Source organism: Elephas maximus, chromosome 6, assembly GCF_024166365.1.
Source record: "Elephas maximus indicus isolate mEleMax1 chromosome 6, mEleMax1 primary haplotype, whole genome shotgun sequence".
NCBI classification, from domain to species: Eukaryota; Metazoa; Chordata; class Mammalia; order Proboscidea; family Elephantidae; genus Elephas; species Elephas maximus.
The window spans coordinates 75662660-75678001 of NC_064824.1; the positions used below are offsets into that span (position 1 = coordinate 75662660).

The window sequence follows — 15342 nt, forward strand, 5'->3', positions numbered from 1 at the left end:
ACATTTTGGAAACTGAAGAACTACTTTTTTTTCTTAATTTTTATTTGTGCTTTAAGTGAAAGTTTACAAATCAAGTCAGTCTCTTATACAAAACCTTATATGTACCTTGCTATATATATATATATATTTTTTATATACTCCTAGTTGCCCACCTCCTAATGACACAGTACATCCCTTCTCTCCACCCTGTGTTTCCGTGTCCATTCAGCCAGCTTCTGTCCCCCTCAGCCTTCACATCTCCCCTCCAGATGGGAGCTGCCCAAATAGTCTCATGTGTCTACTTGGTCCAAGAAGCCCACTCCTCACCAGTATCATTTTCTGTGTTGTTGTCTACTCCAATCCCTGTCTGGAGAGTTGGCTTCGAGCATGGTTCCCGTCTTGGGCTAACAGAAGGTCGGCGGACCGTGACCTCTGGGATCCTCCGGTCTCAGTCAGACCATTAAGGGTGATCTTTTTACTAGAATTTGGGGTCTGCATCCCACTGCTCTCCTGCTCCTTCAGGGATTCTCTGTTGTACTCCCTGTCATGGCAGTCATTGGTTATAGCTGGGCACCATCTAGTTCTTCTGGTCTCAGGCTGATGTCTTTGATTTATGTGGCCCATTCTGACTCCTGGCGCATACTTGTGTTTTTCATTCTCCTTTGCTCCAGGTGGGTTGAGACCAGTTGTTGCCTCGTAGATGGCTACTTGCTAGTGTTTAAGACCCCAGATGCCTCTCTCCAAAATGGGATGCAGAATGTTTTTTTTTTAATAGTTTTTATTATGCCAGTTGACCTAGATGTCCCCTGAAACCACGGTCCCCAAACCCCTGCCCCTGCTACTCTGGCCTTCAAAGCATTGAGTTTATTCAGGAAACTTGAAGAACTACTTTTAACATGTCCTTAATCTAGACCTATTGGTGGTGAATTCTTTTTCTTTTTTTGGTCTGCAAAAGTCTTTATTTCTTTGTTTTTTTTTTTGAAGATATTTTTACTGAGTATAAAATTATAGATTGACAGGTTTTCTTAATTTAAAGATGTTGCTCCATTGTCTTTTTACTACTGTTGTTTCTGATGGGAAATCTGATGTTACCATTATGTTTGTTCCTTTTTATGCAACATTTTTTTTCTCTGGCTGTTTTTTATGTGTTCTTGTTATCAGTGGCTTGAACAATTTGATTATGATGGGCCTTGGTATAGTTTTCTTCATGTTCCTGGTGCTTGGGGTTCGTTGAACTTTAATTTGTGAGTTTATAGCTTTCATCAAAATTGGAAAAAATTTGCTGTTACTTTTCAGATATCCTTCCTCCCGCAGCCTTTAGGGACTCTATTTATTTACATATTACGCTGCTTGAAATTGTCCCACTGCTTACTATTGTTCTTTTCACTTTTTTTTTTAGTTTCTGTTGCTGTGTCTTGAAGTTCATGAAATTTTTTTATGTGTATTCTGCTTTTAATTCCATCAAGTGTATTTTTTATGTCAGACATTGTGCTTTCATCTCTAGGTGTTTGATTTGGATCTTTTTACATCTTCCATGTCTCTACTTTTTGAATATAAAGAATATTGTTATACTAACTGTTTCAGTGTCATTGTCAGCTAACTTTAATAACTGTGTTAGCTCTCAGAGCTCTGGTGGTGTAGTAGTTAAGAGCTTGGCTGCTAACCAAAAGGTTGGCAGTTAAATCCACCAGCCACTCCTTGGAAACTGTATGGGGCAGTTCTCCTCTGTCCTATGGGGCCACTGTGAGTCAAAACTGACTCAACAGCACCTAAGAACAACAGCGTATTAGTTCTGTATCAGTTTTGATTATTCTGATAATGATTATTGTCGTCTTTATGGGTTGTATTTTCCTGCTTCTTTGTATGATTGATAATTTTTTATTAGATGCCAGCCATTGTGAATTTTATCTTGTTGGGTCTTGGATATTTTTATATTGTGTAAATATTCTTGAGATTTTTTTTTCTGGGATGGAGTCATTTGGAAACAGTTTGATCCTTTTAGATCTTGCTTTTGTGATTTGCTAGGCAAATTTAGAGCTAACTTTTTTTTCATTACTGAGACCTGACCTTCTTGAGTATTCTATGTATAGTAAGATGCAAAGAACTGGAATAAAATTGAACATACTTGTTGAGGCAGTGTTAATAATTTTCATACTGTGAGTTAAGAATTTTTCCAGTTTGGCTTTTGGGCACAGATACCATTTCATGCCCCGTGTGAGTGCCTATATTGTCCTCTAATCCTTTTGGTTTATTTTTTTCTCTGGCCTTGGGCAGTTTCTTCACTTGCCTGTGCTGAATACTCAAGGAGGACCCGCTACAGATCTCCAGGTTTTTCTCTGTTGCTGCTATCTCCTCTTTGGTACTTTCTCCTGTGAGCTGTAGATGCCTTAGTTTCCCAGGACTCTTAAATCCATCCCCTCAATGCAGGGTGTTTGCTGAGTTCTGCCGGGATTCTCTTTCCCTGTGCTGCAGCCTAGATACTCTCAAGGCACGGAGCTGGGGCATTTGTAGTGCTCATCTCCTCTGTTGGCTTTCTATTATGGATCACTGTATTTATTACTTTATACTTCATGTCCAGTGTTTGAAAACTTGTTTCTTAAATTTATGTATATATATATGTATATATTTTCTTTTTTTCAGGCGAGAGGGTAACTCTTGTCCTTTTTACTCTATCTTCGGTGCAGGTGGAAGTTCCTGCACTACTTTTAATTTTTTCTGTTGTACTTTTCTTCTAACTTCTGATAATTTCAATATGTTTATTGTTAGTTTTAGTTCCACTCTCTTTGTATAATATACCCTCCACAGTTTAGGAACTTATTTGCTTATTTGTTTTAGTGACGTATCCAAAGCTCTGCATGTAGTAGGCAGTGAATATTTATTGTTTCAAAATGGGGATACAGAAGTGAGTAAGATAAATTTCCTGTTCCTGTAGAGCTTGATGGTACATAGTAAGTGATTGATGTATTTGTAGTTGTTATTTTTATGTAGGGTATTGTGGACCAGAGGGACTATTGTATTTTATTAAAAAAGGGTATTTAATTAAGTGTATGAGTAAATCTATGGACCTTACTTTCTTCAGCAGACTTTTCTTAGCAGCTGATGGTATAAGCGACGGGTTCTAACTGATGACCTTTTAGTTAGCAGCCAAGTGCTTTAACCACTATGCCACCAGGGCTCCTTGTTTGCCATTTATTAAGTACTTACTGTGCCAAGAATTGCTTTTCACTGAGTTAGCGTACCATAACCAAGAAAATTCCAAACTCATTGCCGTCTAGTCGATTCCGACTTGTATGACCCTATCGGACAGAGTAGATCTGCCCCGTAGAGCTTCCAGGGAGCACCTAGTGGATTGGAAGTGCCGACCTTTTGGTTAGCAGCCGTAGCTCTTAACCACTATGCCACCAGGGTTTTCTAGCATACTATAGTATCAAAATTTTCTGGGTAAGGTAAATGTCAAGTCTCAAATCTAGGTTCTTAAGCATTACATTTAGCTAGTAGAAAGTTAGGTTTCAACAAAGAAGTATATTTAAATTGGCGTACTAGGGAGAACTCCCCAAGTGTGGGGAGGGTAGTGTCTTTTTTTTTTTTTTTCTCTTACCTTGTTTTTCATTGCTTTACACAATTCGTGGCACATAGTAGATACTCGTAATTAGAGAAGGCAATGAAGTAGCCTACCTGACGTAAGAGGCAAATTAACAGTATAATCTAATATTGAATGTACTGATACAAATAATTTAAATGTGTGTTTAATGATCTGCTTCTGTATAGATAATGTGGAGGTGTCTTTTGTCATGAGAATATGTGAAAACTCTCTGCTTACTGCCTAGCACATCTTAGGGAGTCCATGAATGTCTTTTCTTTTTCTTTTCCTAATTATTTCAGAAAAATTGAATAGCAGTATTCTTTTTAGAGTAAATAATATGAATATAGATTTTAGGGGATAAGTTAAGGAAGAAATATAACAGTCTGATAATCTTCATTTTAACCTGTTTAGTCATATATTTAAGGTACTTACACCTGTGGGTGGTTATTAGCCTCTCATAAATAAATGTATTAAATATTTGGTGGAAAAAAAAATCCATTATGTAGCAATTGATACCTCTTTAAATCTTGTTCTTCTAGCAGAAAATTTAGAAAAGTTACATAATTTGCATTGCTGGAGTATGAAACCTGATAAATTATATTTAACTTAATGGGCTCTCAAATTTTGGATTACAACTGTCATACCATACTTTAATATACTGATACAAATATAGCTGATATATTCTACATCTCTGCTTGTCTTATTTGAAAAATAGAAATAGTTGCCTAACTGGACGACCATCAAAGCGGTCAACACAGATTGATGGACTTGAGTGCAGTAGAGAGTAGGTATGCAGATGGTGGTGCCTGTACGTTTGACACAAGATGGCTGAGTCTTAAAAATGATTTCAGTGAAATGGCTTTGGTGTTGTTTCAGCAAAGGGCATCCATTCAACCTCAGGTGCTGTGCAGATGGCAAAGCCAAGCTAATATAGAAAAATGAGAAACAAGTGACTATTTAATGTACTGGAATGCATGATCCGCATCACAAATAAATGATGGTATTACATGCAGGAAACCCAGCCAGATGGCTGTACATTAAAACACATGACTCCTTGAGAGAATTAAGTACAGGCAATTTACTCAGATTTTCTGCAGACCTGCTGCATATTATATTAGGGTAGGGAGAACAAGAGATTAAATGCTTTATTTATTGAAAGTGTTTAGGTGAAGTTGGCAGTTACTTAAGCATAATCTGATCTCTGTAAGTATTTAAATTGTCTTTTTATGGGGAAAAAAAGTAGAGACAGGGTGGCTGGCTTTAAAATAAAAAAATACAAGAAGTGAGACCGTCTGGCGAACCTTTAGAAACTATAGAACCTATACAACTATCTTTAACCCATATTTTTTAGTTTTATGAAGTCTCTCTACTAGGCAAAAGCTTAAAAAGTATCTTTTTTTTTGGACAAGTTTGGTAAGAGTATTTTTTTTGTCTATACAGGTTGTAATGAGTCCAAATACCAGTGATATATGGAAATTTTTTTAAATGGGAAAGGTTAATGTGTTGAGTGCTGTGTGAAGTGGGACCATTTTCACTAGTGAAATATTGCATTTTTGTTTTTCAGCTTAAGGAAAGTGGTTATTGTACAGGTCATGAACCGGATTCCCTGGAGTTCAGCACTGTGGGAGGATGGGTATCTACTCGGGCATCAGGCATGAAGAAGAATATCTATGGCAACATTGAAGACCTGGTAAATTTTTTTAATTGTTATGTAATAATTGATTAGTATATGGAGATTATTATAAAGTGATTAAATGACTTTAAAAATTAAGAATTGGATGGGTGGAGCTCTGAAAAAATATACCCCTTTTGATTAATGTTAAATATGTATAAACTAAAACCAGAAAACCAAACACATTACTGTCGAGTCAGTTATGACTCATAGTGATCTTACAGGACTAAGTAGCACTGCCCCATAGGGTTTCCAAGTCTGTAGTCTTTACAGAAGCAGACTGCCACATCTTTCTCCTGCAGAGTGGCTGGTGGGTTCAAACCACCGACCTTTCGGTTAGCAACCAAGAGCTTAACCACTAGGGCTTCTTAAATATGTGTAAATATGTATAATAGACATGATTAAAAGAAGCAACTGTGGTCACTACTTAAGGGTGTCTCCGGTTGCTGAAAATCAACTCAATGGGCCTAACAACAGCTCTTCAGGTGACTAATATGTAAACTTTGTAATGTTTCACAATATTCGATTTATAAAATATATGTTACAAGCCTTTTAGACACTCAGTCTTCAACTTACCAATAGTCCGTTTACTTATGTGATCTCATCATTGGTACTCTGTTGTCTAAGGATTCAATATTTGTTTTTCTGAAAAAAATTTTTTCTGTATAGAATTGAAGAGCCTGATTGATTCAAAGTGTTCTGCGCAGTAGCAGTATGATGCTTAATGTTTCATGTGCACTCCATTTTATTTTAGGTGATCTAGTACTATTTTTTTTTTTAGTACCAGTACCAGTTCTCTGGGAGTTAGTGTGATAATAGTATAAATATGGGCAGCCTGGTTAGCAATTAGGTATTATTTGTTCCATTTGCAGCTTTTCTAATAATTAACCTTTTGACCTTGTGCAAATTGGTTTGCCTTTCTAAATCTAATATCCTTTTCTGTAAAAAAAAAAAAAAAAGTTGCTCTCAAGTCAGTTTTGACTCAATGGTGACCGTATATGTGTGTCAGAGTAAAACTGTGTTCCATAGGCTTTTCAATGGCTGATTTTTCAGAAGTAGATTGCCAGGCCTTTCTTCTGAGGTTCATCTAGGTGAGCTTGAACCTCCAATCTTTTGGTTAATAGTTGAGGACATTAACTGTTTGCACCACCCAGTGACTCCTTCTGTATAATGAGTAATAATATTCACTGCATGGAATTATGTAAAGGACATAAAATGAAAACTGTTACCAAGTCCCTGGTGTGTAGGAATTACTTCATGGTCCTTGATGTTTTAATAATAGTTTAAGATAACTTTAATTTATGAAACTATTAAAGTGATGTTCCTAACATTATACCTGGAGCTGTTGAGCTTTGCTTTTCAGGTTTAAAGTTTCAATATTTTCATCTTTATTATTGATAGGAATATAGAATCTTTAAATACATTGCTTCTTAATAGTTTAACACCCAGTCATTTAAGATTTTTAAGTGTCTGTATTCCTAACACTTATTGTTTACATTGTCTTGTTTGTTTTAATTAAGGACATTAAAAAATCACATTTTTCTTTTTAGAATTAAAATAATTTAAATTCAGTTTTAGAGGAGAATTTGATCCTTTTGCTATTGATTATTAAGATCTTTATCAGAGTTAGGTAACCATTGATAGACTGCTTCATTTAGTACTCCTAAAGCATGTAATTTATTTTAATCATTTTTGGGAGAGATTTAAGAGCCACAAATTATAAACATAGATGTTAATTACTTTTTTGCGTTAGTAATTATTTACCATATTTTATTTTTAACTTAAATTTCTTTTGCAATATATAGTTTCCTCTGAACTGACATTGTTTTTATAGAAACTTTATTAAAGTTGATACTCTTTATCTAAGTGGCTGCAGTGGAACTCATGAAAAGAAATTTAATCTTTTTGAGTATGCTAATATATTTCTCTAATCAATGTTAGTGCATATTTAGTTCAAGTATAGTAGGTAATGATGCTAGTACCTTATTTAACTGGTTTGAAAAAAAAGCTACAGGTAGTTGCATATTCTCAGTTTTTAATATAATCACCTGAACACTCAGAAGTTTTAGATGCTTTCTGTATACAGTGGGATAAACTTTAATTCTGGCCCCCGCTTGTTTTCAAGTTCATTTTAAGGAATGCTGTTAGAGTTGAACTGAAGTATTTCTTGGTTCAGTGACTGTTCCTTCACTGAAGGATTATGTCAGCATTTCTGACTAAACTTTCTTATGCTGGTGCTGTAGAGCTAAAGCTCAGTGCCATTATCACCAATCCATTGCTACTATGAAAGATGCCTTGCCATACTTCCCCCTGTTAGAAAGCAAAAAAAAAAAAAACCAAAACTATAGTGATAAAATCAGACTAAATTCTGAACTTGAACAATTATAGTGAGCATTTAATTTTTTAAAATTTTCTGAAGAAAATGCTTCTGTTAAATCATAACTGTAATACAATTAAGAAATTAAAAATACTAATTTAAAAAATATGTGCTCATTACAGAAGTATAAAAAATTCAAGTATGCCATAAAACCAGAAAACCAAACCCAGTGCCATTGAGTTGATTCCAACTCATAGCGACCCTATAGGACAGAGTAGAACTGCCCCCTAAAGTTTCCAAGGAGCGCCTGGCGGATTCCAACTGCCGACCGTTTGGTTTGCAGCTGTAGCACTTAACCACTGCACCACCAGTGTTTCCAAGTATGCCATATGTACTAAATATATATAATCACTTCTAACACTTTTAACATGTTCATGTTCATCTTTCCATTCCCTTTTCTAGGCATACCCACAAACATATGTGTATATCTAGCTTTTAATACCAAAAATAGAATCATTCTGTATTTAATCTGCTTTTAAATTGTATGTTATCAATGTATAAATGAACATAGATTTGCACCATCATTTTGAAAGACTGCTTAATTATTTTACTGGTAATTATTGAGAAACAGAGTTTAATTCTCTTAGAATCCAGATTTCTGGGGTCCATGAAGTTGGGGTGACCCACCTAGGCCGTTGTCCTGAGATCTTCTTTTGAACCTTGAGCCTTGAGAAAACTGGTTTCCTAAAGTCACCTTTAAGTCAAACAATAGCCTAGTAAGGAACTTAGTAAAGACCATTTGCCTTAGGCATTGATCTCTTTTGAAGAATTACCTGTGCAGAAATTCTGAAGTCAGACTAGAAAGAAGCCAGGCGTATTTTAGGGTAAATTGTTACATAAACACTGTTCTGACCCCGTTCCGTGGCAGAGTTGATAACGTAGGGTGGAATCTTTGGAAGTTCTTTAATCGAAATGTTACTCCAATTTGCAAATCGTCTATTAAATGAGGAAACCCTGGTGGCATAGTGGTTAAGTACTACGGCTGCTAACCAAGAGGTTAGCAGTTCGAAACTGCCAGACGCTCCTTGGAAACTCTATGGGGCAGTTCTACTCTGTCCTATAGGGTTGCTATGAGTCAGAATCGACCGGTCGGCAGTGGGTTTTCTATTAAACGAAGTTCATTCAACTTCTTTAATTGGCTTAATATGATTTTTGTTTTGATATTATTAACAAAACAATTCTCTATTGATGAATATTTAAACTATTTTCCATTTCAGTTTACTGAAAACAAAGGGAAAATCCTCTGAACTAATTTCTTTGGCATACATCTTTAATTTCTTTGGATAAATTCCTGGAGTTTTCAATTGTTAGATCAAAAAGCTTATACATTTTGAAATCCTTGACAACCAAATTGCTCTATAGAAATTTTGTACCAGTTGACATCCCCACTAGTAGTGTGAGAATCTTTGTTTCACTGGAATTTTTTTTTTTTTGTCTTTTAATGTTGTATTTCTTTAATTGCTAGTGAATGTAAACTTTTAAAATGTGCTGATTGAATAATTTTTACTCCTCATTTTGTGAATTGATTATTGATGTTTTCTCGCCATTTCCTTTATTAGTGAATAGTTATCTATCAAAAAAATTTCCAAAAGTGTGTTGCATTTTTACTCATTTCTAATTGAGATCTCAGGAACTATTTTTGAGTGACACCACTTCCCCCGTATACTTATTTTCTCACCTGTGTGAGATATAGCTCATACATGTATCACACAGATCTCTCTTTTCCACCTCTTTAAGTGATTAACTGTATCTCCCTCTTCATCCCGATTTTGACCTGATCTTTAACTGTGCCATTCTTTTCACTATTTTCTACTAAGTGGGTAGAGTAAGGTTGAGGGTGGGGATGAGGCAAGAAAATTTTTTTCCTTAGAATTCTAATTATCTCAAGCAGTGCCTGGCATGAATAATGTTATTAGCTGCCTTTGAATCGGTCCCTGACTCATGGTGCCCCACTTGTTTAACAAAGTAGAACTGCTCCATAGGGTTTTCTTGCCTGTAATCTTCGTGGAAGCAGACTGCTAGAGTTTTCTTTCACGGAACCACTGGGTGGGTTTGAACTGCCAACGTTTTAGGTTAACAGCCAGTTGCAAACTACTTGTACTACCCAGGCTCCTGACATGAATGATAGTGTGCCGTAAATATTGTTAAATAAATGTAAGAATGAATCTATTAAGATGTGATCATTGACTATTTCTTGGGTCCTTTAATTAATTCAATGCCATCTGGATAACCCTAGGTTAAATTTGGTTTAAAGAAATGTGTTGTTCAATTCTTAAGATGATGAATATACCTACACCAATTTAAAACAAGGTGTACAATTTTAGAATGATTTTCCCCCTTTTAAAGCTATGTACTAAATTTACCTTTAAGAGTTACTAAAGGATATTAGAATTCTGAAGGGCGTCACAATTTATCACTTAATCCCATATTTTAAAAGTACTGTTTTACATAAATATGTATGTGTACATATACACACCTACACATAATTTATTGACAGATGTCTAGAATTTACATCATGTATTGTATTAAACAGGTGGTTCATATAAAAATGGTAACACCTAGAGGTATAATAGAAAAAAGCTGTCAAGGACCTCGTATGTCAACAGGCCCTGATATCCATCACTTCATCATGGGATCTGAAGGTAAATATAACTGCAAATTTATTATGAAAAAAAAAAAAAAACCAACAAGTTAGTGACTCAGTTTTGTGAAAGCCTGTGATATTGTGATATCAGATCTTTGGAAGAAAGACATGTTTTATATATTTAAGGAATGATTTTTTTTTTTTAAGTCCAGTGTTTTAACTTGGTACTTCATGAAGTTTTTAATCATGAGAATGTCTTATTAAATATCCTTACATTTTGCTTTTCTGTATTTCTAGAAACAGCTTGGTCTTTTTGTTTTTATTTAATTTTCCTTTTAGAGTTTTTAATCAATAATTTTATGAAGGGTAATTGTTAAGAGTGTAAATGGTTTGTTTTAACATATCATAGTATTTTTTAATCGTGTCAGAATTATCAGGGGAAAGGACTAATAAAACATTGTCTTATAGTCCTGTTTGTCTATAGTTATATCTTCTGTTATTTACTATTTGATTTTTAAAGGAAAATCGGAATTTAAAACTCCGTTGACTCATCTATTTTTTAAACTTCTGTTGTTTTTTAAAATTTTCACTACTCAAGTAGTATCTTTGCTTATTTAATGCTGAGTAGACTAGAATATAGTTTTTCACATCTCATCCAAAACATTTAATTTTTTAAAAATTTACGTTTTTATTTTTTCGTAATTTACATTCAATGATCTATACAGATCAGAAAAAGATTAACCTTTTTTCTTCTGTTTTGCAAAGTAACTGATATAGGCACTGTGAATTACAATGATAAGATGAAGATGGACTTATTTTTCAGTGCTTAGAATGGTAGAGAACTCAAATTAAAGCAAGAAACTGTTTCTAAACTATCAGTGGAACTCATTATTCAGAAAATGGTACAAGCTGAAAAAAGAGATAGATTCAGGAAACAGCTAAAATAATGGATAAAAGATAAATTATAATGAGCTAGGATGTTAGGGCATACATTTTACCTTTGGCAGTGACATCAAGGAAGGAAAAAAACTCTCAGTGAGACTTAGGATAGCTTAGATTTTTTTCATGATATTCGATGGAAAACTTTTGTCAGGTTATCTCACCAACTTACTCTTATTCCTTTTCTGATCAGCATACTCTTATATGAAAAAACAGCTATATTTTTAACAAAAAAAAATGCTTAAAATAACATAGTTCTTTAATATATATTATTCTGGAACTTCTTGTACTAATGTATCATCTAAAAGGTAACTAAAAGAATATAACTTTTTACCATCAAAGGTTAAGTGGAATAGCAAGTATGTGCTAAAACTGAATTATTAAGTATACTATTGATATATAATAGAGTTGGAGTCAACTCTATAAATATAAATTATCTTTTCAAGTAACCTCATCAAAAATATTTTTTTCTCCCATAATTTAGCATTTTTAAAGCTCTGGTTGCTAGGTACGATGCTGGTAATGATGGATCATTTTAATACAGTAGGATCAATTCTGTGACAGAAGTAAATGCAGGAGAAATGTAAACGAAATCACGTAGGTGGGTGCTTAAGAAGCTTTCCCCAGGGAGGCCATGCCTACAGTGAGCCTTGAAGGTTGATAAGCTGAAAATAACTCCTGTAGAATTGAGGAAAGGTGGGGAGGGAATTGCCCCATGCATGTAGGCTTACAAGTGAGAAAAAACATGTGTGCCTCAGGAAGTTGCCAGTTTTTCAGTGTAACTAGAACATAAAGTTCAATTGTGTATGGGGGGATGAGCTCTAGGTAAGGGTTCAAGGTGGCTGGAGAAATAGCTTGGGGTTTTCACGGCTTTTACAACAGCTTTTATTTAAAAGACTGGAATACCTCTCTCAGTAGTAAATTATTGTATGAATTTAAGGAAAGCAAACTTATAATAATAAAGTAAACAAAAAGATAAAGGAAATATGCTTGATAAAAAATAGTTATATACTAGGCCACATTAACCTGTTGCTGTTGAGTGGTTAAGCGCTCGCCTGCCAACTGAGAGGTCGGTGGTTCTAGTCCACCAGCCCACTCTGGGAGAGAACGATGTGGCAGTCTGCTTCCATAAAGATTACAGCCTTGAAAACCCTATGGGGTAGTTTTACTCTGTCCTATAGGGTCGCTATGAGTTGAAATAGACTCTACGGCAACAATTTTAACGGGTTTAAGTAATAACCTGCTGCTGTTAAATGTGAATCATAAACTTTTTCCCCACACTTTAAAAAAAATTATTTTCATATAAATCATTTGATGACAACCTTGAAAGTATTAACATCATAAAACTTATTTCTTCCATATCCCACTAAGTTCACTCATGACTGACCGTGTTAAGTTTAAAGTTTTTGTCTGTTTTGCATTATTAATTTTTCATAATAATTTTTTCAATAAGCAGCTTCCTCCTATTTTTAGATGCTATAACATGATCAGTATAATTAAAATTATAATAAACATACTAGGAAAAAAATACATTTTTTTCCTAGTATGTAGAATTTACTAATAACTTAAAATGATTTGCTTGTTTATTTAAAAAACAGTTAAAAGTACATTTTTCTTTTTCAACCCACACATATATCAAGGGCTTTAATCTTTGCTCTACAACTTAAGTATATTGAAATGCTCACCATCGGTCATTTCGTGAACTTTTATCAGTTATCTTTCATATACTCATCCTTTAGTAGGTTCCTCAGGAAAGACACATTTGTATATCTCCTGAGTTCTGGAATGTTCTGTTTGTCTGTGGGGTTGAAACTTGAAGGACAGCTTGGATGGATACAATATCTTCGGATTAAACACTTAATTTTTTTTTATGTTTCTTGAAAATGCTGCTGCACCGTTGCCTTGGATTTGAACGTTTTTCTACGGAATCTGATGCTAGCCTGATTCTCTTGCCTTTGTAGGTTGTTTGGTATTTTTTTTCCTGGGCCCTGAGAATTCTTTATCATTAAAGCCTAATCATTTTACTAGGTATGTCTTAGAGTTGATTGTTCTGTCAGTTTGCACCAGTACCTGGTGAACTCTTTCTATGTGTAAATTCAGATGGTCTTTTATTTTGCAAAGCTTTCTTGGATTGTAGCGTTAAATGTCCAGGTTTTTCTCATTGTTTTAATTTTTCTGTTTCAAGGACACCAATTACACACATATTTGACTTCCTTTGCCTGTCTTCCATCCCAAAAAACCCATATCAACCACCTTTTCTCTGATTCTTTATCTCTGACTTTTTTCTTTATTTCAGTTTTATTCCCTTGATTATTTTCCTCCTTTTCTTCAGTGCCCTTATTAAGTTTTCATCTGAAGCTATTCTTCTTTGGGTACCTCGTAACTTTGCCTTCATTTTCTCTTTTGTCTTTTTTGCTTTTCTATTTCCTTTCTGAGTTTGGTCATCTTGTTTCATTTCTTCTTGTTTTTTGTCCATTTCTGTTTTTAGTATTTGTATTTCTGATTTTGGTTGTTTTTCTCTATCCCCAAATGCTTGTTTGAGGATATTTAATTCAATTTAAAATGTGTTATGTTTTTCTTCAAATCATGGTTGGTTTTCTAAGGGACCCATTTTATCAGCAGAAAAGCTTGTATTTGCATTTTCTGACTTCGCAGTAGTTTTTTTAAAAAAATGGATTTGGTTTTCTTTTTCCATTCCTATTTGTTACTTGCAAAGGGTTCCTAGTATGAGAGTGCTCTTTTCTGTTACTTCTTCCCTCTTCTGTGCTATTTGTTTTATGAATGGTAGTATTTTTGGTGGGGGGAGGGATGGCAGGTCTTGTTATTTTTCATTTTTACAAATCCTTTAATATCTCTGTTTTGTTTCATTCTTTCCTTTTACTGCTTTGTTTCCAAAAGGTACCACTTCTTCTATATATATGATAATCCCCTGAAGCAGGGCTTCTCCAAGGCTGCCATTTCTGGTTCCACTTATTTTCAAGCCCCTTCTTGTAGTCAGCACTATGAAGTACTAAGTCCTGTACAGTATTTTGGCATTTATTGTTGCACTTTCACTTTCTGGGTATGATTTTTGTCTATGTTCCCACCAACTCCTCTCCTACCCTCTCTTTTTTCTTATGGAATCTTTTAGGCTTCCCCTTACCCATTTTCCACCCTTACAGATTTGCAGCATTTGGAAAGCTATAGGAAGTGTGTTAGAATTTTTTCTTTTTCTCTCTCCTTACAGGTAATTTGGAGGTTGCAGTGTTTTTTTGTCTCCTTTTAATACTGAAGGTATAGGTTCTGTATTGTTTTATTTGTTCTCCTTGTTGATTTTTGTGTTTTCTTTGAGGGGTGGGGAAAAGTCAAGGAAGGGAGGAAATTCAGCATCAGATAATTGCCATTCTTCTCTGAAATCACTTGAAAATATATTTTCAGATTATGTAACATTTTATTCGCTACTTGCATGTTATGTCAAAAATTGAAGCCCTCAATTTTCTTTGAGAACAAATGTTATATTTGAAAACTGTAAAACAGAAAATTCTTGAATTTATTGCAATATAAAACAGAAAGAAAAGTAAATGATGTAAAAGTATCCATTTATGATATGTCATTGCTGTATATTTATTTATAAACAGTTATATAAAGTAGATATAAAATATTGGTATAATGTACATATAATTGAGTGGTAAGTAATCTGAGTAGTTTTATGTCATTCACCCAGCAAAATCTTCCCAGAGCAAAAGAATTAATAAATGTAATAAAACCCTGCAGAAATGGGCCTTTTGATGAAGTTAATTTATGAGTGGTGTAATTTGAATATAAGTCTGAATGGAAGCTGCCTCCTGTCAGACTGCCTTTAGGACCTGAATGGATTTTGGTTTTACAGTGGGACCCCTAGAACTCTCAGTTGGCTAGTTGCACAGAGTCACCTTGGCCATTTCATTTACCTTGAAATAATGCAGTATCTCATTTTATACTACTGATTTTTTTTTAAACCTCACTTTCAGTATTATGAGAGAAGCACTGGTGGCACAGTGGTTAAGCGCTCAGCTGCTAATCAAAAAGCCAATAGTTGGAACCCACCAACCGCTCCATGGAAGAAAGCTGTGGCAGTCTGCTTTTGTAAAGATTACAGCCTTGGAAGCCTCATGGGTCAGTTCGACTCTCTCCTATAGGGTCGCAATGAGTCGGAATTGACTCAGTAGCAATGTTTTTTTTTTTTTTTT

General features: G+C 34.6%; 1 protein-coding gene across 1 annotated transcript in view; it reads left to right on the forward strand.

Annotated features, from left to right (window-relative positions):
* AGPS (alkylglycerone phosphate synthase) overlaps window positions 1-15342 on the forward strand; it is a 166153-nt gene that overhangs the window by 72157 nt on the left and 78654 nt on the right. The window contains exons 9-10 of the mRNA XM_049887540.1: window positions 5127-5252; window positions 10145-10253. Coding sequence (XP_049743497.1) covers window positions 5127-5252; window positions 10145-10253 — 235 coding nt within the window. The remainder of the gene's footprint in view (window positions 1-5126; window positions 5253-10144; window positions 10254-15342) is intronic.